The sequence below is a fragment of the Hypomesus nipponensis genome, chromosome 1, assembly GCF_054491055.1.
Source record: "Hypomesus nipponensis isolate SF chromosome 1, ASM5449105v1, whole genome shotgun sequence".
NCBI classification, from domain to species: domain Eukaryota; kingdom Metazoa; phylum Chordata; class Actinopteri; order Osmeriformes; family Osmeridae; genus Hypomesus; species Hypomesus nipponensis.
This window is the reverse complement of record NC_140361.1, coordinates 10,406,840-10,431,750: the sequence shown is the minus strand read 5'-3', so window position 1 is coordinate 10,431,750 and position 24,911 is coordinate 10,406,840. Positions and strand designations below refer to the sequence as shown.

Genomic DNA, 24,911 nt, shown 5'->3' with positions numbered 1-24,911 from the left:
AGTAAAGTGGCAGGAGGCTGCGTTGTCTACTTCAGTGCCTGGCCGGTTCCGATTTTTGAAGATCCCAGGTCCACTAAGCAACATGCTGCGGCGAAAACCTTCCAACGCCTCAGAGAAGGAGAAGGAGAAGGAGCAGGGGCAGGTTCAGAAGAAGAAGGTGAGGTTTGCGTAGATAGACCATCATTTGGTGAGATGACAGTAGGACTTTAGTGAGGGCATGCCATTTTGTCCAATTTTATAAAATACAATTTATGATGGACTTAGAAGAGCCATCATAACTATAACATACATCATGACTATTACAATAAGTTAGTCAACTTCTGATGCAAGTAGAAAAAGTCAAAGAACACCCTGTCAAAGCACATCTTTGTGTGACAGGATGTACAAAGCATTTGTGGTGATCTAAAACCACAGTGAACCTGAAACCAAGCAAATGTGCACTCCTATTTATGGTTACCAAGAGACAGAAGACAGAGCAACAACAGAATATCAGAAGAGAGCTTTTAGAACTCTTTAAACAAGTTCTCTAAGTTCTCCTTCAGTAGGTCGACACTATGATTGTGGCAGTTTGGATTCAGTTTGAGTCAGACCAGGGTCTGTGGCTTCTCTGGCAGAGCTAGCTGGCTGCTTCACTCCTACGCCTCACACTAGTTCCCTGCTTTTCCATCCTCGACTCATCTTCTGTGGTCTAGTCCTGGCTGCAACACACATCTCATTACCTTTGCTCTCTCACCCACCCATCACCCGCACCACGGTGTTCAGCTCATACAGGAGGGAGATGTCATGCTTTTTTTTCGGCAATTATCATTTAACCTCCTGTATAGTACTGGTCAACCATGGTTGTTTATAAAAGTGCGCTATAAAAAATGTTGATTGAATAGTATTGAAGTAACTTTGAATTGTTCGTATGGGTGCCATTCAGGATAATAAGCACAGAGAGTTTTATGGTTTATAGAGAACAGTAAGAATAAGGACTTGAAAAAATCAGTCAGAAGCTTTGCAGCTAGGTTTGATTGAGATGTAAGATACTTACTCATGCATGTAGATTTATGCATGTGTTTGAATCCTGCTCCCAAGCCAAATCACTCAGCTTTGACAGCTGCTGTAGGTGGTTTCATAAGCATAAAGCAAACATCTTCAGCAAAGATTGCTGGAGTCTACCTACCATCATCAGACATCAAGGCTATCTGTCTGTCTGCAATGATTGGCTGGCAACCGTTGCCCAACATGTCTACTTCCTGTGGTTTTAACAAGAAGCAAGAAGGCTGGGTTGTGATAAGAACTGACTGTAGAGTAGGTCTAAAGGCTGACGGAAAATAATGGATGCACTGTGTATATGACAGAACTGGAATTAATAATTACAAGTGGCTTTTGTAATGCACACATTTGATTCTGTCCTTTTCTTAGTGGCCAAGATCAGCAAAAAAAAATTGCAGAGGACAAATGACTAATTTAATTGAGCATAATCAAGTTCTACATGCTACATGTATTTGATAGCAGTAATCATGAATAGTTGAGACTTGTTAGATGCATCACATTTCATCTCTAGCTATGAACCCCTCATCCTCTGTCCTCTGTTTGGATTTCTGCTCCAGGAAAGGGACTGTGGGGACTTTTACTAACAGCTGCCATCTGTGCTGCCACATTAGGAGCTGTCTCATTTAGCTCTGTAAATATTGATCATGTTTTATAACTCATCACTAAGAGTTTGTGGTGATCTAAAACCACAGTGAACCTGAAACCAAGCAAATGTCAATTATCAATAACTAAGTCTTGATAAATGTTTATCTTATGAGCCTTCATTGATAGACAGACTGAAATAGCAGGTTATTGGCTTTCTGAAAGTAAGAACGTCAAACAACAGTAAAAGCATTACCATTACAAGTGTAAACTTGGGAGGGGGGGGGGGGGTTGGGGGGTTCAGTGCAAAGATGATTTTCAAAAGGCACAGGTCAAGTGTTTAAGTACTTATTAGAAAACACATTTGCATCACTGACAGTCATGGTCTACACTAGACAGTCATGGTCTACCAACCTTGACAAACTAGCTTTAGCTTCCCCTCAGCTGTGAACAATCATTTCCTCTTCCTCAAATTTAAATATATTACCATGCTGTGTTTTATACAACACCTTTTTATTATACTGTATGATCAATATATAACACGATTATATCTCCTGTTTTTTCACAACGCTTTGACTTTGGAGACTGGGGTTGGGCAGTTCCGAACAGCAGGTGTTGTATTCCATGTTCTTGTCTGTGTCCCCAGCTCACACTGCAGAGATCCAGCAGCTTCAAGGACTTCATGAAGCCCAAGCCCTCCTCTCCTACAGTGGCTGACAGCGAGTTCACCTTAAAGGAAACCGTATGTTTGTTACCAGTCTCACACACGTGCCCCTTATGCACACATGCACGCACATGCACTCACTCATAGTTTTGTGAACTAGTTTAATTAGTTTCATCTTCATCCACAATCCCCACAGCATGCCTAGCCACAGCTTTAGATATACAAGAAGTATTCAGGTTCTGCTTCCCAAAAACCTGCCATCCATGGGGTCAAAATGTGAAGTAGTAGGATCCATTGTGCACATGATGAAATGGTGAAGGTTGCTCATTACACAACAACAGTTTCGGTTCAGGGAGGAGCCTGTATGAGTCACTGTGGTAAGGCTGGTGGAGGTGTCTAAACCGAGCACTGCTGTACTCCTCTCTACTGAGGCCTGCTGGGGACTGGCTTTAACACGCACCATACTTAACTGGACGTGTTCTCGCAGGAATTACATTTATATACACACTAAGTTCCCACTGCTGATTCACGATATACATAGGCTGTGTGTGTGTGTGTGTGTGTGTGTGTGTGTGTGTGTGTGTGTGTGTGTGTGTGTGTGTGTGTGTGTGTGTGTGTGTGTGTGTGTGTGTGTGTGTGTGTGTGTGAGAGAGAGAGAGAGAGCATATCCGAGTATGCAGTACATCATGTAATTAACTGCACTGTGTTTTTCAGTAATTCTTAACACAATTACAGCATGAGATCACTTCCTGGCAACAACGACAACAGCTTTCATCCGTCTCTTCATTGTTAGGCTGATGAACATGGGCCCACTGAGGGCTTTGTAATGACTGGTTACCAATCCCATCCCTGCAGGTGGAAGAGAATGCACAAGGGGAGGATAATGCGAAAAATGGCATGAAGCTTGGGAAGAAGTGGCGTAACATGGTATCACGCACCATGACCCGCAAAACATCCAAGATGGTTCAGAAGGCTCTTGCTGAGGAGGGGGTGAGTTCCCACATTTATAGTTATACAAAATATGAATTTGTATTACTATAACTCAAGCTGAAATGGACACAAATATGTACTGTACAGGTTAAATAGGAATTCATTCTTAATATAATCTTGAACGCTAGTGCATAAACACCGCTGTTTCTGTTTTACCTCTTTAAACACGAAAACAAGGTGACAAAGGATTGAAAATATTTCCCCCTGGTGGACATATAAAAATAGAGCATGTTGGAACAAAGGCTTGTGTCTTGAGTGTCACCAGAACATTGTTGAACTACACTGTTGTCCTCTTGTTCTTCCAGGGGGAGAGTGGAGATGAGTGCCCTGGGTCCCCCGTCACCGACTGGCTCCCAGGCCTGATCCCAGGTCAACGGACGTCAGTGTGTTCCAATGGCTCTGAAGACACCACATCCAGCCCAGTCTCTCAACAGCTGTCTGGCTGTAAGCTAAACCTCCACACATGTCACAGAAACCCCATGATACAGCACACTGGGAAATCTGGATTTTTGTTAAAGGGTATCTATTCTTTTAGGGGTCAAAGGGTGTCATTTCTTACAGGGGGTTTAATGGTGCCTGTTTTTATAGGCTTTATAGAAAAGGGTATCTAGTCTAATTGGGGTTATGGGGTGTGTATTGTTGTAGGACTTAAAGGGTGTCTAGTTTTATAGGGGTAAGGGGATTTATAACATGAAAGTCTATATCCAGCTAAACACATCAGGCAAAACATGACCTTCTCCTATAGGTTGTGAATGTCTGAGTGTGTGTCCTTCCCTGCTGTGCAGCAGGTGGGGATCGCAAGAGCCTGGACAGTGGCTACAGCCAGAGAGACAGCATGAGACTGGAGGAAGCTGGCAGTGCCTACGCAGGACCCTTCTGTGGTCGCGCCCTGGTCCACACAGACTTCACCCCCAGCCCCTACGACATTGAGTCCCTCAAGCTCCAAGTGAGTGTTCCAAATGACTGTGGCCCTGTTCGAGGTTCCTCATCAGAGTAGGTTTGACTGGCCATGCTCTTCGCCCTCCCTGGGGAGCTGGTTAGAAGATGGGAGATGATGGAACAGTTCCACGGTCACTCATCACTGAATCCACAAGGCCAATTATTGACAGACCACAGAATGAGACCATTAAAGGAGATCTAACCCAATTATGGTGCCAATACTCCATTTGTCATGGAGCTATAGAACTATTGTACACAGAGCTGCTGTGCAGAACACTGACGCGTGTCACGGAACAAACCAGGAAGTGGGTCATGTTTTCTGCTTTCTTCCCTGCAGAAAGGAGACATCATCCAGATTATTGAGAAGCCCCCGGTGGGCACCTGGACAGGGAAGCTCAACAACAAAATGGGTTCATTCAAGTTCATCTACGTTAACATCCTCCCCACCGAGACCAGCCCGCCCATTAGGAAACGCTGCCACAGCAAGACCCAGCGGACCAAGACCAAGCCCAAGACCCTGGAGGAAGTTCTGGAGAGGATCGGCCTGACGGTAAGACTGTCAGCGTCTGACGATCCTCTTAAACACACGTGTTAATAGACCAAAACAAGTACCTGAGCTATCACTTCAGCTTAGCCGATCTGCACCATACCACCAGGTGGCGTAACAAGTATCGGAAAGAGATAATGTTTGAGATGATATGGTGGTGGCGTGACATCCCTCTGTGTTTCCAGGAGCTGAGCTCTCTGCTGTCCATGCACGGCTTCCAGAGCCTGGAGGACTTTGGGGGTTTGAAGGAGTCTCACCTGAACGAGCTCAACATCACCGACCCCGAGCAGCGCACCAAGATCCTGACGGCCACAGAGCTGCTGAGAGACTGTACGTCCCCCCCTCCCCTCCCCTCACACGCTGTCGTGTCACGTTGTGTTGTACAGTCCTGTCGTCATGGACTGTGATGTGAAGTCGTACACATGCTCACCAACATTCTTATTTCACTTGTAATGCCAATACGGTTCTCCTTCCTCAAAAGGAAGGCTTGAGTATTATTTGTGAAGTACTTAATTTTACTGATGCATCACCAGTTTGCCTTCCTCTGCAGGAAGCTGCCTCATTAGATTCATGTTATGTGGCATAATTGCACAAGGTTCCTCATATCTTCATTAAGCCCACTGGCCCTGTTGAAAATCCAATTTCCCCTCAGAGGTGCTTAGATATGAGAGCGCCCACTCTCCCTTTCTGCAGCTACATCATTAGGCCTCATTTAAACACCTGTCCTGTAGATGTTTCCTGTGCCTGACCACACCTGACAGGACGTCTTTTAACCTGGTGGTTAACTGAGGCTAAGTCAATGTTAATCATGCTACTACTGATCACTCCGCCAACGAAGGCACTGATAAAATAGTGTGATATGCTGTCTGCTTAATGCCCTATAAGAACCCAATGTGCTTGAAATTCCATTAAATTTGGAGTTTTCCACTGTGTATTGATCTGTGACATTTGGACTGTGAAGGATAGTCAATGAGAGGAGACGCTCAAGTGTATATAAAGCTGAATGTGGCGTTAAAACATGACACGTTCTGAGCTGTTCTGGTTACAATCTCTGGACTTTTGTCTCGTCCAGCGGATGACGAGTCCGACGCAGAGGAGGACCGGCCTGTGGAGAAGAGCGACATGCCTCGGGACTCCGGCTGCTTCGAAAGCTCGGAGAACCTGGAGAACGTACGTGAGGAACAGGAGACGGAACCCGAAGCCCAGAACCAGGATCCAGAGGTGCAGGAACGGGCCGACGAGGACAACCAGCTGGGTTCTGTTGAGGAGCAGTTGCAGGAACTGACGGTGGAGGAGAACTCATGAGAACCTGGAAGAGAACCTTCTGTAACCTTCACCTCTGAATGGTCTCCAGGAAACGAGCTGACTCTACAGACTGGCATTCATCAAGTGCCTCTCAGTCGGTACGCATTTGTAGGGCCAGAGTGACAAAGTATCATCAATACCTTTTGTGATAACTCATGTCTTCCAGTTTATGCATCCTAGTTTTACATGCTCTGTAACCCTTCCCACAAATGCTGTGTATGATTGCAGGAATTGCAGGTATTACATCCCAATATAAAGTTGATTGAGGCTGGGGTTTATGCTTTAACAATATATACAAGATGGATGGAGAGAGCATTTCCTCTGAGATGCTGTGTCATATTTTATCAGGCTATTGAACTGTCATTAAGTATATTGTATGCTTGTCAGTGTTTAGTGAAATGTTACTTCATGAATATCATGAACTGTTCTATACAATTAACTTGCATCGTACATTTGCTTACTTTGTTCTGTCCAACTTCTACTGTAAGATACGTTGTTTTGTTACCTTACCTATGTAATGTCTTCAGTCAACTATTTCTACACCTTCAGTGTGCGTGTTTTAGGATGATTGAAATATGTCATATAAAAGATATGGTGAACATTTGTGTTGTCTAAGTTCAGGGACTTAGACAACTTAGTATCCAGTCAGGATGTCCATGTGATTTACTGTTAAATGTTGTCCATTTGTCCATGTCGGTGCATGATGTTTTGGGATGTTTTTCTGTAAATAAAGTTTAAATAAATAAAAAAATTGCCTAAAATGTATTAAGAGAGAAAGGATCCCAAATAATAAGACAATAGTTTATTTACCACATCAATCAATAATGTAAAAAGAAGTGGGGGAAATCGGATGAAATATACATAATCACAGTGTCATTACTAAACAAAGTGAACATAAATATTATTCCATCAGTGGTATGATAACTATCTGGTTTACATTATGTACTGGAATATTAGGTCAACAGATTCCAATCTGACCTCAGGTACTTTTCACGTAAAAAAAAATACAAATATTTACCTCACACTGAGTCATTTTATCTTGTTTAATTATTTGTCATTATAATTTGGTGCCAGATTTCAAATTCCTAAATCTTTAAAACCTCACTTGTTCAACCAGTTCAATTACTGATTAAATGTCTCAAGTGCAATCCCTATTTAATAAGCTGGTCACACACCAATAACATTCATACGTTCTATTGATGACAATGCAACACTAGGAAACATACAAGAACATATTTAAAACTGCACAGCCAAGTACTCTTCTGGATGACCCCATCAACTTCCACTAAAAAGGAGGATTGAATTCTACCATAATTGCATCTTCAAAATAAACTGGAAGCCTTTGGCCAAAACGGACATTACAGTGCTTCAAAAAGCATTCACACTCACAACAAACATTCAAATATGCCTTCTCAGAAGCTCACAGGGCTAACAGTTTGACTCCCTGATCAAACGTTGTGGTCCTGTCTCGCTAACAGAGGCTCTCTGCTTTGAGGCGCTCATATCACACGTGTAAACTGCTGGGTTTGGCAAGTAAATATGGATTTAGGTTTCATCTTTCACTTTCTACTACAAACCAATGTTCCGTGTTCTTTCACTAGTCATTTTTTCAATGGTAGTATCTCAAGGTTTTATTAGGGAATAGAATTATCGACATTGTGAAGGTAGAGGAAACAAGCTTAAAATTCAATATCCGTCCTATTCATTAACTCTGCCATTAATATCTTATTAATTTTGTTTGGCTAGATCAATTGAAGCATTTATTTACCGGAATAAATTATCTGGGTCATAATAGAGGGCCTAATGTGATTATCTTAGAGTATCTGTACAAGTAAATAGCACAAACAATTCCTCTGCCTTGCATACAACACAATGAGTAATACACACTCTCCCCGTCAAATACAATCAGCTTAACACGACGCCATTCTCCCTAAAAACCTCCTTTGGAATCCCGCCCCTTTGAGATGTTGGCGTTGCAGAGACGCACATGAGGCCTCACAGCCTCTCAGAAGCTGAAATCATTTGGTGCCCCCGTTGGTGTGAAATGAACAGATGTGTGAAAGGCAGAGAAACTAAAGCAGCTCCATCTCCAGTCTCCATAATGAGACTGCCACACATGGCTCCAGCAGCACCCAATCCCTTTTCCCAGTGAAAGACCAAAAGAGAAGACGAGTAAAGGGGGAGGGCGGGGGGGTGGGGCAGTGTAAAGACTGAATGAAATGCTCATTAATGGTTGGCAACAGGACGAACGGCAGTAGAGATAGGAAGGAGATGGGGTCTGACAAGAGAAACTGGAGAGGCAGGATTCCACTTTACAGGTAGATATTCAACAGTGGCCACACAAACCACTTTCAAAGAAAAAGTGAAAATAGCCACAACATGGATGCCATCCTCCATTTCCACCAGACATCGGAACATATTTCACCATATCTACACCTACATACAGTATGTACACTTCAGCAATGGCTTGACTTCTTTTTTTGCTTCTCAAAGTCTCAATGATACAAAAAAGTGACATTTCCCACTGAACACTCCTGTGCATACAGTTCTGAGTTGGTTTCATGAAATTAAGTCGAAGGGCTTCTTTGTGGTCGACCTTTGTGAAGTTGCGTGTGATAGTGCAGCTTTTTGATAAGGCACTGTTACTAGTGTCTACTATCAACAGCAATCAGGCTCTCTCTCTCATACGCACCAGGACCCTGGCTGAGTATCTGCTTCCATATACTACTGGACACAGGAAGTAGAATTTCTGCGAACAAAATGTTTCCGCTGAACCATCACAGAGCACATTCCCTTTGTGAATATAAAACAATGGAAGTTGGATAGCAGAGGACATCTTGATAAAGATGGGTCAATGAAACAACGCCAGTTTGCAGCAGTGTCAGTAGGGTTTCACTCGTGGAAGGAGTATCTGAGAGATCGGTCTTCTATTTCTGCTTTACCATGTCACTGCCTAATAGTAAACGACAGACATACTGTTGAATGTTTTACATACAAATCAAAACATCCTCAGTGTCCATGCCTTCCCTTTGTTATTCTGACTATCCATGAATTGCATAGGGCCTGTACCAGGTACTGGAGATGCGGAGCTCTGACGCATTAGTGTTAATGCTAGAAGACTGACAGGCCCGGAAGGAATAGACATCTGTAAAGACTACGTTGGAACAAGCTTTTTTCACAATAAAAGTCACTTAGCTATATATATAAAACCAAGACAAACAGTCGTGCTGACGATCCAAGCGAGCCCATAGGTTACCATAAGTCACAGGCACCTGGAGATGTCTCGTCTATGGAGTGGTTTGAAGAGTTTTCTCCATTAGTAGTTTTTCATGCAATGCTCAGGGCAGGAGATCTGCTGAGGGCCTCCCCACTACTGTCAATCAGGAAGTCTTACAGTCAGGGAGAAGGGATGGGAGTGGCTTGTTGAACCGTCTTCTGTGCATCCGGTGGCATTTTAAAATCAGATAATAATAGTCTCTCGTCCACCATTGGTTGGTTGCTTGTCCATCATCCAGCTCAGATTCTGATTCATGTTCCCTTTAAGACCCACAGACCAGGAAGTGAGAAGACTGCTGGAACGGTACTCCCCCAGCTAGTGGGTCTTGTCCTTGACGGCGATGGACGTCTCTACGTCAGTCTCGGGGGAGGCCAGGGGCGGGACTTTGGGAGTAGGTGGCTTCTCCTCCTTGGGGCAGGAGCTCTTCTCAGGGGTTTCTGCGATGCTGGGCTTGGTGTCATCAGGAGTGTGCTCGTTGGGGATGAGTGGAGCTGTGGTTTTCTACAGATGAAAAATTGAACCAATCACCATCAAGATAAATGGTTACACATTATATATTGTAGCCTACTGAGGGTTTCTTTCTGCATTGTGGGAGACTGTATGTGTGTTTCCAAACTGACGGCCAGGAACAAAATGGCAGCCGTGGAAGGAAAGGGGCAGAACGGTTATGACAGTGAGCTACAAAGTGCATTAAGAGTCTCTCTCTCTCACACAAAAAAAACCTCTCAGTTCAGCAGCGCATTATATTTCTTGCACACCTCCTATGCTCTCCTCCACTCCATCCTGGCTCTCTCTGTAATTGATTTAGGCTGTCTTTTATGCATGCTCACTGTACTATACTCAGTGTCTGGCAGGCTGGAACCAGTTTAGTGCCAGACACACAAACAGTGATGAAAAAGAGTGCGTGTGTGTATTTTTATAGTGTATATCTGTGCTTGTGTGTGTATATTCTTATGGATGTGTGTGAGTTTGTGGGCTTACTGTGGTTTGTGGGACTGGGTTGCTGCCTTTGGTGGCAGCCTCAGCAGCAGGGACTGGAGGAGCAGATGAATCTTCCTGCATCAGCCCTCTTCTGTCCAAGACACTGGCAATGGAGACAGCACATCAGTCAACACAACACTCTATTCACCATGACAGAGAGAGGACGAGAGATGGAGGGAAAGAGCGGGAAGGTCTATAATTGAGAGTGTAATAATATTAAACAGAGGGAGGAAGACAAAGAGAGTGGGCAATTATGGGGAGACAGAGAGAGAGAGAGAGACAGAGACAGAGAGAGACAGAGACAGAGACAGAGACAGAGAGAGAGAGAGAGAGAGAGAGAGAGGTATACATTGCAATGGAGACAGTAGGGAATATTACTTGGAAAGCATGCTAGCTTGCTACTCCATGAATATCCCTGTAGACATGTCCAGATCGCCTCCAGTGTTCCTACCTGGGGTATGCAGGGCCACACAGAACCTCACAGCAGTTCTTCATCATGTTCTTGTGGCTGTAGGGGTTCTGCACTCGGTTCTTCCCCGACCACGAGCCTTTGATCTGGACACAGAGAACAGTGTATACTTAGTTAGAGGACAAAGCCTCTGTAGTGTCTTCCCCACTCAGCCAGATGCTACCCATGTCCCAGATCTCACACACTGCCTACCAGAAAACCCAACAGGGTGAATTGAATTTCCCTTCTAAAATGGAAGCCTTTTTCAAATGCTCAGTTCCAATTTTAGATCGCATTCCAACAGGGTTGAACCTGACTAGTAAAAACATCTGGCAGGGGAATGATTCCTGGTTGAAGTGTAAGCTAGGTGTGTGGTAAGCCTGAAGCATGCTAACAAAATTTTATTCAAATATTCTTTAGAATGTTAAACATTTCAGAGAAACAATTTTCCTAGGAAGAATTTCTTAGCACAGTGTGAGTTGAATTACCCGTTAAAACCCCAGCCTGAATCTTCAGCAGACACTCCAGGACGTGACAGAAATAGGCCAGACAATCTAATGGCCTCCGGTTCGACCCTTAGATATAGGTCAACACCAACCCGGGTGGTCTAGACAACCTCTCCTCATCCCTCAAGCCTGCTGCAGCACTAACCCAGGGCCCTCTCTCTCCACCACCAGCGTCGTTCAATCCTCAAATGTGAACTCTGTAAGAAACATGGAGCCTTGTGTGTTCCCCTGGGACACTGGACCAGTCGTGAGCCTGAAGGTGCCCTCTCTTTCTCACCTCTCTCTCTCTCTCTCTCTCTCTCTCTCTCTCTCTCTCTCTCTCTCTCTCTCTCTCTCTCTCTCTCTCTCTCTCTCTCTCTCTCTCTCTCTCTCTCTCTCTCTCTCTCTCTCTCTCTCTCTCTCTCTCTCTCTCTCTCTCTCTCTCTCTCTCTCTCTCTCTCTCTCTCTCTCTCTCTCTCTCTCTCTCTCTCTCTCTCTCTCTCTCTCTCTCTCTCTCTCTCTCTCTCTCTCTCTCTCTCTCTCTCTCTCTCTCTCTCTCTCTCTCTCTCTCTCTCTCTCTCTCTCTCTCTCTCTCTCTCTCTCTCTCTCTCTCTCTCTCTCTCTCTCTCTCTCTCTCTCTCTCTCTCTCTCCCACTCCTCCCCTCTTTCTCCATCACACTAGTGTGTTTGGCAGCGGGCCAAGCCCCTGCAGGTATTGACGTGTCTATTATTAGACTGATCACAGATCTAGATAGCCAGGCTGACAGCCACTGTGCTCCAGAGCAACATTAGCACTGCGTTTTGCTCATCCAGCTTGTTACCACTTAAAATAAGGCTGCAAACCAGGCGGGGAGGAAGGGGACAATACATTAATCATTACAGTAGAGCGTAAGAAGACGAGCTCTGTAGATTTCAGCTGCAACCGCCCACCTACTGCCATCACCATCTTTCTCTAGAGACTCACTGCAGATGAATCAGGGCTAACAAAAGGCACAGATGAATATATATTTACACACACACTCACAAACTTACAATACACACTGTACTACCGTGGTGTGGCATGCCATGTCAACACATTGTTGTGAGTCTCCCACCACTTACAACAGAAGTGTATGGGCAGTGGAATTTATAATGTATAGGGACATTAGAAAAAGAAAAGTGCCCATTCCAATTCTAAGGCGTGTCGCTGAAAAACCTGTCAGATGTTTTAACCATTCATTACATTACAATTGCTTAACTGCACCAAGGGTTGTGCTGTTGCCAAGGCAATCCCTCACTGGCCTTCGAACTGGAGTGTTTACACCAACTCTAAGCAGGAACCTGTTTATCTTTCCAACCACGTGGATGCCACGCTGGTGCACCTTGACACCCTCCGACTGAACACCACTAAGAGCACCTGAGGTAAAGTAGGTACAAGTTCCCTCTGTTACAGCATTCTTATCCTAGTAAGGGTAAGCGCTGGTCTACTGCAGTCCATAGGCCATGATGGTATCACAGTTTGGCAGAGCGAGGGAGCGATACTCACGTCCTCATTGGTGGTCTGGTTGAGGGAGATCAGGTAGGTGTGGAAGCCGGTCAGTCCCACCACTGACCACAGGGTGAAGAAACACACCAGCACCTCCAGCACAGTGGGCTCCAGTTAAGGAAACATCGATACAGAGGTGGAGCCTCAATAGTCATCTCCTTCCCTTCATGACCTCTGATCAGTAAATGACACTGCAATGGTGAAATTGTTGTGATCTAGTTTACAACAGTAAAGTTGAGGAAAGGAGACTGTTTATAAGTATTGGTATTGGCAGGCTGCACCTAAAACGTCATTGTTTTACACCCAATATGACCGCTCAGGATTGTATTAGTCACACTGCACACATAAAATGCGCCTTCAGAGTTACTTGGCGTTTCAAGGCAAAGGATATGTCCCAGGTGTGTCCTTCAGAGTATTCACAAATCCAGAGTCCACTGAGCCTGTGGAGAAGAAAAATACTATGAACCTTTCAAAATAAAACACACACACACACACTTCTGAAAAGACTGTCCTGTTCTTATTCATCTCCCTCACTCCACACCATGAATAAGAAACCATTCAAATACATTTATAATGACATTAGAGACATGCCACAGCCTAACACCTGAAGGCCTGAAGCTAATTATCTTGACTATAAATGGTGTTTTCCCTGGCTCCAGGCCTCCCTCGTCTGCTCACTGCTCCTCCTCCCACTGCCTGTCTGGAGGTCTAGAGCACGGAACTGGGAGATGAGAGGAGCAGCCTGTCATCCAAGACGTTATTGGTGCATGACGCCACGCTCCACAGAAACCTGCACTCAACCAGGTCTCCATAACATTTCATCAGGAAATCTGTGAAGGTGTGTGTGTGTGTGTAAATGAGATTTCATACAGAGGCGTGGCATCAGTCACTGTCATTCTTGTTCTGTCACCTTCCTCTAACTGTCAGTATGTCACAATCTCTCCCAGTCACCTGTCACATCTTATCCAGAATTCCACGCCCTATCCCAGGATACTCACGTAGCACCACATGAACAATGTCGAAGGTAAAGATGTAGATGGTGAGCAGGGACAGGGACAGGGTGAACAGGTAGAAGTAGCGGTAGTTTCTTTTGCCCACACAGTTGCCCACCCACGGACAGTGATGGTCAAACCGGTCTGGGGAGGGACAGAGAGAAAGAGGTTAAATATGCAATCTGGGACACAGATTGTCTCCCTAAACACAGTCACGTGTTTAGTGTAGGGCACATGATAGTGTAGTCCCATTACTTTTGAAGATATTACAGTATAAATCTACTGTTTTATATTACTTTTATAATCCACCTTTAAAAAGAGTCATTCTCTGAGGTCATTCTCTAAAAAAAAAAGAAAAAAGAGCAGAATATTTGTGGGTAACAGGAGCCCGTTTCCTGTTGTCTGGTCTAAACATAGTGACCACCGCACCCTCTCCTGACTATCTGAACAAGAGCCGGACTGCTGGGACGAGCTGGCCTTACTGAGGAAGACATCTTGCTTTACACTGGCCTCCAGCACAAGACAACACCACACACCCAGGATGAGGTTTCACAACACTATTTACTCTGCAAGTCACTGGCACCGAGGTGGGAGCGTCTCTGAATGTTAATTATGAGGAACAAAACTAAGGGAATTAGTCATTTGTGTAGTCATACATTGAATGTTGTAGATGTATATAATTGATATAATCATATAATTGACTTAATTTAAGCTAGATATGAAGTTTTGGTGAATATAGGTGTGAGTGGGAAACTAAGGATACCATGCTGCTATTGCCACAACAGCCCATTTTGTCCAGGGAATATTTATATTACTGAACTTTTAGATATGGGAGGAACCAAGTACTCAAGGGGAGAAGCAAACATCTTGAAGCTCTATAGGTCGAGGCAGGCTGCTGTGTCATGCTGGGTGTGTGGGAAGCAGACACTGCAGCAGGTGCATGTACGGCCCACACAGACTGTCCAGTGTTCACTATGACTGAGCAAATCTACACACACAGCCTCCACTGTCTCCTCTCATATCACTACATTCCTCTTGTGTGTGTGTGTGTGTGTGTGTGTGCTGTATGTGTGTTTCTCAGATGGTCAAACACCATTTTAGCAGCCATCTTATACTTCAAATGCACCCTTCAGTCAGCGCCAGCTAAATGACTGTTGTTCTGCGCCGTAAAATTGGTAAAGTCATGTCCACGCATCCATCCCCAAAAGAGGTTCCAAATATGACATGGCTGAAAAGAGACTGTTTTTATACAAAAAGTCACTTCAAGGCAAATTTCGAAAGCTTCTCAATAGATTATGAAGCTAGTTTTCCAAAGCCATCGAGGAGGGTGAATATGAACAGGAAAGGTCACACTCTTAATTTATGAACTACAGCTGCTATTTACTTATGTCTTTGTTCATGAGGGAACACAATTGGACAGTTACATTAACTACAATTTTCAACAAATATTTCTGGGTCATCAAACCCACTAATAGTGGTGATGTGTGTGTGTGTGTGTATGTGTGTGTGGAGGGGGGGGCAAGACTCTTCCTCTCTCTTACCCACACAGTTGTCACAGATGCTGCAGTGAGAGGCTCGGGGGGGCCTAAAGATCTTGCAGGTGTAACAATACTTGAGCTTGACAATCTGGTTGTTGATCTGGACGTTACGGATCCGAGGTGGGGGGCGTTGGCCCGCAGGGACGTTTCCATTGGCTGCCTCTGTGGAAGACAAAGGAAACCACCGACATCAACAACAGACGGCCATTTTGGAACGATTTGACAGCGTGTCCATATCTACACATTTGCATCCAGTACAGCTTACGTTTTTCAACAGCGACAATTCTTCGGTTATCAAAACCAACATTGCTTTGGCTACAACACATGGACATTCTCTCCTGTCTTGAACTCATCTCCACACAGTGCAAATCCTCATTTATCAAGTGCTGCCATGTAATCAAGGGTTACGCACGGGAAGGAATTCAGCCTACATCTATGAGACCAGCACACACCCAGGGTCTTAACCCAGGCTTGAGCCCCTGAGTGGGGTGATCTACAGCAGCACGCTGGGAGACTGAGGCCCCAAAGGCAAGGAGAAGATGAAGGGTTTGGGAAGCCCACACATGAACCAGAGCTGCTGAACCTTGAGCATGTCAGAGATGGGCACAGACGCCTCAGCCAAAGGACCTCAGCAGGCGGCGCTTGGTTGTTTTTTTACGATGATCCGTTTTTATAGCAAGGCTGTAAATATTATTCAATATCCAGGATTAGTGAACGGGAGATCTGTCTTGCTGTGTTAGAGTGTGACATGCCTGCTTATTTGCAGGTTTAACATGAGTGGGGTATAATAATGGAATATATATGTATGTTCTCAGGGCAATAAGTACCAGTATAGGTAAAGAGGGAGCTAACAGCCTTTAACAAAATCATGTATTTACTGTTTGAAATGAAAGCCCTATCCAACTAAAGCAGCTGCAAAGTAAGGCCCTGGACCTTCGAACTAGTAGGGCAGGACCTATACATGAAGCCATGCAGAACACAAGTGACTTCATGCCCCATTCCCTGATAGGAAATGGAAAGATCAATACAGCTCACAATGAAACAGTGGACAGAAGATATTAACTCGTGACAAATGCAGTATCAAAAAATAAAATGACCAAGTATTAATAGTAATAGTAGTATTTTTTGCATCAGTAGCAGCATTTTGAGTGAACAATGAACAATAAATATATGAACAATCTGTCTCTTGTGGGGAATGAGGCTACTCTATAGGGGAGCTGGTCTTCCTCATGTAATGCAGGAGTAGGTCTCTCCTCCTATTAGCATTCCTCTGGGGGCCAGTCACTAAAAGGCTAAAGTGACGAAGCATCGGACCTGGAGTGTATGTGTGTGTGTGTGTGTGTGTGTGTGTGTGTGTGTGTGTGTGTGTGTGTGGGGGGGGGGGGGGGCGGGGGGGTGTCTTAATAAACTTACAGCCCCAATACCAGCCTCCTCAGCACAAACCCTTGTAGATGGTCTCTAGGGCTCAACTATACTTCCCCTTAATACCCTCCACCCCGAATATCCACATCTGGCTATAGACTATAGTGTCTGTGTTCTCTCTACATTAAGCACAGCCAGTAGTAGAAGGTTAAACCATTAGCATCAATCTTAACCGGGCTGTCCTGGAGTGAGTGAGTCAGAGCAGTGACGAGCAGAGAGCCGTTTCCTCAGAGGACCACCTGCACTAGCCCTCATTTCCGGCCCCACTTAGTCATCTGGAGAGGCGATGTGGCCACTCTTCCCACCCACGCCCCTCGTCCCTAATGAGAGAGAGGACAGGGGACAAGTGAAGGGCATCGTGAATCTTCCCCACGACAACGACAGCACAAGCCGCACACTGAGCAGCCGGGCAGAGGGGGGGGGGGGTGGGAGTGGGGAGGTTGGGGGGTGAGGGAGTGAGAGATGAGGAAATGGATGGGGGGAGGGGGGAGGGAGATTGGGCTGTGGCAAAGCAGCAGACTGCAGATAGGGTGTTTTCGTCCAGCGAAGAGAGCAGGGACTGAAAGGCCCCACTAGGGGGCAGTCATCTCAACCACACCCTAGTTCATACAGCCAAAAGCAGGCAGGGTATGTCGAGTCTGGACAAACATCAAGGTAGATCACTAGGCACTAAACTGGGAGAGAATATAAGTGGGTTTTGGCTGTGTCTTCATTATTAATACATTGGCTCTGTCGTCTGGGTAATGAGAAATGCAGGATGCATCGCCGGAAGGCAATCCTAACAACTCTAGGTATGGCGCGGCCACTTTGGATTGGAGGAGAAAGTTCGGAACAATGCGGGTGGTGGGGGGGCCGGGGGTCAAGGGGATCAGCACAGAATACACGGATGAGGGGACACAACCGAAAGCAAAGGAAAGGAAAGCATAATATGAATAAACCAGCAGGCCGGGGCTGTCTATGCACTGCTCAACACCGCCGGGCTCTGCAGTATTCATGTCCACGAAACGATTTTCACATTACTTGCCCCTCTCCTACACAGCAGAGCGAGGTGGGGGTCAGCCTCCGGGATGACACTGGCTAGGATGAGTCACACGGTGGGACTGGATGATGCGGGGAGGAGGGAGGAGGGGGGGGTGGGTTCTTGTAAAAGCCGATAGCCCGGGGGATGTCATTTTGTACGGATAGCAATCTAAAAGAGACGGCTGGGTGAACTGACCTATCTCCATCTCGATGAAGGTGGCCTCCTCCGGCAGGGCTCGCGGCAGGACGCCCGGGTCGCTGAAGCTGGTCCTCAGGAGCATGGCCATGACAAACAGGAAGAGCAGGGCGGCAAACACAGGGATGGCAGGAGACAGGTGGATGGCCAGGTACGGACACCTGCAGGGGGAGAGGGGAGAGGCAAGGTTAAGAAATCGTATTTTTGTCCACAAAGCCAGAGACCAACTACATTACATTTAGTCATTTTTAACTAAAAGAAAACAGAGCTTGGTACAGCATAGGTTAACATACTTTCATATTTGTCATGTAGCTACTAGTAGCAGCCATTCTGTTTCATGGCCAAACCTCATCCAATTTTGAATTAGAGACAGAAAATGACAGCGTCATGCCCTCAATTTCACACCCGCGCTAAACAACCTCAATCTGATATAATATGAACATATTTCAACAAAAAAGCCAATCTAAATTATCTTTATGACAGCGGAAAATAAGCCTGGAGAGATAACCACCACAACATGAGAGCCAAACACCCTCAACAAATTCACACAAGAGACCTTCCTAGAACCGTCAACACAAGCGCAGCCCTACACAGTGGTGAAGCTGAGGAGGTCAGTGTAAAACACTGTTGGAGCGCTCGCTCTGCCCTTCCCTGAAGGCCTCTCTACAGCCATGCCGCTGAGGCAACGGTGCCCATGAGTAAACACCCACAGGGGGCGGCCATGTTTACATGTGCCACACATTGGCCCTCCAGAGGGCAGGGACACATTAGCTTGAGTCCAGCTGGCACACAGGCAGTCCTGCAAAGCCCTCTCCCTGGTCAGGGAGGTGGGCAGTGGAGTGCTGCAACAAAACTGGCACCACAGGTCTTTGCATGAGGATATTAATAGACAAGGCTGCACTGCTCTGCATCCCTTGTGGAGATATCCCACATCCATAATGCATGGATTATGTCATGTATGACTACAGCTTTTGATCTCACCATGCAACATTCTGCACATGTCCATGTGAGGATTACACGACAGACCAAGGCCAGCCTGCACAGCTGACTTCATGCAGTATGCAGGATTCAGGGTCTGACTAACAGGGTACTTAAAAATGTGTTATGTAAAAACAAAAGATTTCTCTCTCTCTCATTTCAGTGCGCATGGTTCTTAAACTTGGTTCATATCTTCAGGTGCCAACTTACTTACTAATACATGACACTGAGTGGAAATATCCAGAACGGTTGGAAACAATACAGTACGCTTTAACTGTGAGCCCACACAGTGGGAAACAAAGTAGACCTGTTGTTGTCTCTCTACAGATTAGACTGGTGTGTCTGCATATTTGTGCTCATGCTCAACAATGGCCCTCTACCTGCTGGACAGGTCTGATCACTTACCGACAGCAGAGCTCCCGCTATCTAATGGAAAAAGTGAGCAGAGTTCAAATCAATAAAAATGTCCACTAGTCCCAGCCCTGAGATGAATGCCCGGAGCTCGCTCGGTTTGTTACTGCAGAGACAGCAGAGAGAGACAGAGAGAGACAGAGAGAGACAGAGAGAGACAGAGAGAGAGGCTCGGCAGACAGGCAGGCAGTCAGGCAGCTCAGCCCAAGCCAGCAGTCTGTTGATGATGCGTAGTCGCAGTCCTCATGACTGGTAAGCATTCCAGGCACACTTGGTCATCACTTCCCGTCAAGGCTCCATCCTCCCTGGACACCACTCCAGGGTGGAACTCCCACCTTGTGAGTCCATCAATCAGCGAAAGATGAGCTAAACATCTTGAAGATTTAAGCAGGGTTCCGTTTTCGTCAACAGTGCTATCAATCACATTCCGACCTGGCACTCCTTATCAGGATCCAAGTTCAGTTTAGTGTTGACCGCAGGGAGAGAAATTATTGATATGATAGTTGCATCTCATTTTCCACAGTGATTATTACTCTGTTGAGCAGGCTATACCTTCTCCAGCCCATATGCTGGTGTCATAATGGCCCATTCTTCTGTGTACACAGAGCAGAGATACAGCTTGGCTAACATAAGCTATGCAAAAGCCATTCTTCCACAGCATCTACCAGGAAGGGAAAATAGGTAACCTGCAGTGTGTCCCTGTAAACTCCCTTCCCAACAAAGAGTGGGGTAAATTTGCAGTCTGGACTTTGACCCATGACACTTTAGTCTGATTGCAACAGCAACTGTAGTTCAGAGGCCTCAGAAATGATCAATTTAGCAACTATACAGCTAAACCTCAGAGCAGGATCACCAGGGGAGAGACATGACATGCCTTCATGATTCCTGACATTTTGCTTTTGCTCAGCATTTCATTTCATCTCTATTAATACTTAACATCCGGCTTCAGCCGCTGGAGACATGCGTTTCACTACAAATGAATTATGCACTTGCTGTGCCGGCAGATCTACAGCGCACAGAGCCTGTGAAAACATCTCTCTTTCATGAGGACATCAGCCGAGCTCCTCTTTCTAGGGCACTGCAGACAAGCCAACACAATACACTACATTTGCCCTCCCTCTCTCCTCCGCACGGCCACAGGAAATGATTCCATAAATCGACCCCGCTCTGAACGTTATGATCAGAGTCTTGCTGATCCCTTCGGTGCAGACATCTCCAACGGCAGCTGTTGTCCTCTGACCTGCAGGCCATTGACTGACTCATGCCAGGACCAGTAGCTGCAGCCTGCAGATGACACAGCGCAGACCAGACACACACTTTTCAACCATTAGATTAATCCACACACCATGGGTGCAGATCAGAGCAGATACATTAAAAGCCACAGAGAGCTCAAACATTATAATCTGTGAGCATCAAATCTGCTATGCCATCTGAATTATGTAAGGGTAATATTCCACTGCAGGGGGCAGAAAGTTAATTTAAGAGAGCAGAAACAAAATAAATTGTGTTGAAAGATTGGAGCTTTGTAGCTCCAAAAAAACTGAAATGTCCAACAGAACCCTTTAACTGGAATTCTCGGAACTGACCGGAAGATCCATTAACTTTATGATAATGATTTGATTGCAGAACATGAAATGCACACCAGTAACCTCTGACAGGGAGAAGAGAGGACCATGGGCTTCTAGAAGAGAAAAAAATCAATAAGCACAAAATAACCCACTACAGTGCCATCCCAACCTGCAAACTGAGCAGACAGTAAAACGTTAGGCCCTGTATGTCCACAGTGGTTGAGAACACCTGTGTTCCAGCCTTTAGAAGGTGACATCATCTGGACAGAAGCAGTCCCCTGGGGTCCAGTGACACGTACAGCTTCCATTACCAAGAAATGGAATAAGGGAGCAACATGTATTATCATTCATACGCAAACCCAGTTATTGCAAAAAAATCGTATAATTTCAATTGTGAAAAAAAACTGCTCAGCCTTTCGTGAACAAAGACTAATACTTGTCAATAATGAAGAACCAGTGTTTTTTTTGTTTTGTTTTTTTACCAGAACATAAATCAGTATCTTGACTGAGAGGCTGGCTGGAGGGGGAGGGGTCTGACTGGCTAGTCCATGAGATGGATGCCAGGGGGTCTCTGGGGTCTGTCACTGGATCTGCTCTGGCCACCGTCACCCTGCAAGATCAGCGCTCTGCACTGCGCATCGCCTCCTCCCTCCTTACACTCAGGAGATATCTGACAGGATAAGGGGGGCCGCTGGGATGGTGGCAATGGTTTCCCTCACCGCCCCTTTAACCTTTCATCTGCTGAAGCTATGGATGCAGCCCCATGCACAAAACAGTTGACACACACGTGCAGGTGTACTCCTCTTGTTTTTCTCAGTTACACACAGACACACATGCCCCAGCCTCACAGTGTTCTGGGTCAAACACACAAACAACACACTGGCCATGTGAGCCAGGCCCAGGCTTCTTCCCTGCTCCACAGAACGCTGTTATTCTCATTTTAACACAATCAAATACACACACACACGACTCTGTGAGCAGGTGACCAGCTCCATGGAGAGTACATCTGAACCCAGTACAGTACCAGCCAAGTCTTCTCAGAGCCAGAGGCTTCCATTCATATCACTTAATGTTCACTGTAACACATCTGTAAAATCCCACTAAAACCAATAGAACACTGTTACTGAACACTGAGGAGGCAGTAAGCTCACGTAGAAGGGATGCATTCTTCCATTCTTCTGAACCAATGATAAACGAAGCCAATGCTTTGTCACGTCTTACATTGTCTTTGGTAAAAACCTAATTGGCCACTTATTTGCCTACTTTCCACTCATTTCCGCAACTTAGTGTAGTTTCTGTTTAGACAACTCTCCCGCCCATAGTCTGAAATGCTGACGGTAATGATAGGATGTTTTGCCAGTTGTTCATGGAGTGTGGCCAGCCTACCAACCAGTACAGCCAGCTCTCTGTTCTCTAGCTACTTCTTCACTTATCCCAGTCTCTTTAGTAATTAACAAAAGTTGCCTGTTTGGTGGTTCTGGTGTATCATCTCAACAGAAACAGACCATCATGAGCACAATGGTGTTTCTTTCTTGGTGTTTACAGTCCTTTTTGGTGCTGGTTTGTCTTCTCCAAGGATACAAGCTGTTAAGTCGGTAAGATTGTTACTAAATAAGGAATGTCCAGCTCATGTCTGATACAACAAACTATAACAGACACCCTTGTGTCTAACATCTGCACATATGTGTTTTTATCACTTGGAATGAATACAACTGTTCGGCAGATACTCATATGAAACCCTTAAAAAGTATCAAAACCTTTTTCCCCTCTCCGTCCAGATTGCCATTACTCTGTCAGAGGTCTGAATCAGATACAGCTCAAATTGCCCCCTAATGGAGAGTTTAAAGTTACCCCCTCCCCTGTTTACCAGCTCAATCTCCGTCTTAATATCCTTCCCCCATGAGGGATAATTATGGGCAACTGTAATATGAACATAGAGTGCTAACGACCCTCCATCCATTAGTCACTGCTGGGCCTCCTCCGAGCTCAGGCGGTTTAGCTGAGAGCAGCATCAGGCTGGTCTCTCTCTACCCAGCTGTACAACGCAGCCTTCTGTCATGGCTCAGACGATCACAGGCAGCCAGAGAGGGAAGGGCAGCCAGAGACGGGATAGGGATGGAGCGAGGGGAGGCCAGGGAGAGAAGGGTAGACAGGCCAGAGGACTCAAGGGAGCAACAGACTATGGGTTGTTTCAGCACTGTTCATCCTCTTGACTGGTTGATAACAACAGGCCTAGTAGCAGCGGACTAGCACCACAGCCTATCCTGTGCAGTCACTCGAGTGGATTTTGAAAATGTTGTTGTGGTTTGATAATGATCAGGATTACTACAGGATGTGACTGTCAAACTATGACAATAGGTTGTCCCTCAGGGACATGTTTCAGAGCCCCTGGATAGTGATTACACCTCATGTTGTAAATAGATCATCAACACTCTGCATGCTCATAAACCCCCAACTGATGAGGCCTCTATACTCTTCATGAATCAGGGATCACAGGTCCAAACAACCAGGTGAAACTGCACCTACACCCACTAATGATGACTGTACAGATCTTGCTATATTGGGTTGAGATAAGGTATGCTATATGCTGAGAAGGCCCATTTTGCTGGACAATAGTAGAAGGCAATAAAATATTTAAGAGGTATTCTTTGGTCAATAACAGTTCCCTTTACACTCAAGCACTCAGTCATTGATTTTTGTCAGAACAAATCTTTGGATGTGGGATTTAAACACAACATGCTGGATTTATATAGAGCAAAGACAGAGTAGTAGCTTTTAGGCATTGGCTTAGAGATCCAAATCAATTCACCAGACATAGGCATGCGCCCACCTATAACTTATGGGACAAACAGCAAATCATGTCAGAAAACAGCAGCCCACACAATAAAAGCATAGGATTTGATTAGGGCCTGGTGAACATTATTCAGTACATGACAAAGATTTTTCAAGTATAGCCTACGCCTAAAATGTAATTTTAGCTACATCTTCTCAATATACTTACTCGAATGCAAAGAACAGAGAGCAGGTGCCGACAATGAGAAACATGGTTAGATAGAACACGCCTTTCTGCCGTGCCATCATCACTCGTCCGTCGCAACAGAAAGTATTTTTGCCAGGAAGCTTTTCCCATTTTCGCACCTTCCGTGATATCATTACCGCCGACATGGTGATAATTCTTCAACAGTCCAGTTCATGAAATTAGGTCCATAGGCCACCGCTACTCAGGCCCAATTAGCCTACAATATTTTCCGCGCGTTTTAAAAGGAAAATTGGTCCATTTGCGTGTGTCAAGCGTTCATAAGCTATTCACCCACGCCATTTCGCGTACACTCAATTTGTTGATGTGGGCTAACCTACTGCTTCTTTTTAAAATGTGGTAGCCTGGATCACTACTTCACTGTTGGGCGCAATCAACAAGCAACACATTTGTTGACAACAATAAATGGTTTAGGTATAAATCATTTGTGTTTCTAAAAGCATATGGTGGTTAAGCCTATTTTTCTGTAGAAGTGTCGTATATTGAAAATGCATCAATCCATATTTTCTGCGATCAAAGTTCTCTTCTCAGTGCCCCACCTCCTTCCAGTGCCAGAGGACACCCATAGCCTACTAGATAAGAAACACAATCAAGATCCTTGTTTGTCCTTTGAACACAACACTGTGTCTAAATGTTATCCAAATGCTTGCGGCAGATCGTCTCGGCCCGGAGGGTAAGAATCCAATGTTGGTTCTGTTGGCATCGGAGGAGTGGACCTTGACCGGTTGACATTCATATCATCCTCACACACCGTAAATGTTCAGAAACACGCTCTGCAACCTGCTCCCCGTCATTTGAGTGAAGTTGGTATTATTATGCTATGTAAACGGCTCAATACTTTATATTGACAATATCTCAACGACCTAAATATATATTTTTTAAATGCCCTAGTCTAAATTGTAAGGTGTTGCCTCTATTCGCTGTGCTGGTTTCCCGCAGGATGCGAGGCTGGTTCGTTTAATCAATGG

General features: G+C 45.3%; 2 protein-coding genes across 3 annotated transcripts; one reads left to right on the top strand and one right to left on the bottom strand.

The window, feature by feature from the left end:
• Nucleotides 1-6,816, top strand: sash3 (SAM and SH3 domain containing 3). 2 transcript variants are annotated; one of them, XM_084690003.1, is made up of 8 exons: nucleotides 1-157; nucleotides 2,267-2,362; nucleotides 3,140-3,274; nucleotides 3,580-3,718; nucleotides 4,063-4,220; nucleotides 4,551-4,763; nucleotides 4,946-5,090; nucleotides 5,833-6,816. In XM_084690003.1, exons 1-8 carry the CDS (start codon nucleotides 83-85, stop codon nucleotides 6,063-6,065), a joined length of 1,194 nt encoding a protein of 397 aa, XP_084546129.1. In that variant the 5' UTR covers nucleotides 1-82; the 3' UTR covers nucleotides 6,066-6,816. The 2 variants fall into 2 exon arrangements, with proteins under 2 accessions (XP_084546129.1, XP_084546106.1); XM_084689980.1 differs by having other exon boundaries at nucleotides 4,060-4,220.
• A 36-nt stretch (nucleotides 6,817-6,852) lies between these two features.
• zdhhc9 (zDHHC palmitoyltransferase 9) lies at nucleotides 6,853-24,884 on the bottom strand. Its single transcript, XM_084690100.1, has 9 exons — nucleotides 23,908-24,884; nucleotides 17,950-18,110; nucleotides 15,315-15,473; nucleotides 13,780-13,917; nucleotides 13,175-13,221; nucleotides 12,782-12,886; nucleotides 10,775-10,878; nucleotides 10,324-10,426; nucleotides 6,853-9,843 (listed from the first exon to the last, which is right to left on the bottom strand). Exons 1-9 carry the CDS (start codon nucleotides 24,069-24,071, stop codon nucleotides 9,658-9,660), a joined length of 1,167 nt encoding a protein of 388 aa, XP_084546226.1. The 5' UTR covers nucleotides 24,072-24,884; the 3' UTR covers nucleotides 6,853-9,657.
• Nucleotides 24,885-24,911: the final 27 nt, after the last annotated feature.

Excerpts from the sequence above, each read along its gene's own strand:
- sash3 (XM_084689980.1), top strand. The coding sequence starts at position 83 with ATGCTGCGGCGAAAACCTTCCAACGCCTCAGAGAAGGAGAAGGAGAAG. Across the intron at positions 3,275-3,579 it reads AGGCTCTTGCTGAGGAGGGG|GGGGAGAGTGGAGATGAGTG; the intron begins GTGAGTTCCCAC and ends TTGTTCTTCCAG. Across the intron at positions 4,764-4,945 it reads TGGAGAGGATCGGCCTGACG|GAGCTGAGCTCTCTGCTGTC; the intron begins GTAAGACTGTCA and ends CTGTGTTTCCAG.
- zdhhc9 (XM_084690100.1), bottom strand. The coding sequence starts at position 24,071 with ATGTCGGCGGTAATGATATCACGGAAGGTGCGAAAATGGGAAAAGCTT. Across the intron at positions 10,879-12,781 it reads ACCAGACCACCAATGAGGAC|ATCAAAGGCTCGTGGTCGGG; the intron begins GTGAGTATCGCT and ends CTCTGTGTCCAG. Across the intron at positions 10,427-10,774 it reads TGTGGCCCTGCATACCCCAG|TGTCTTGGACAGAAGAGGGC; the intron begins GTAGGAACACTG and ends CTCCATTGCCAG.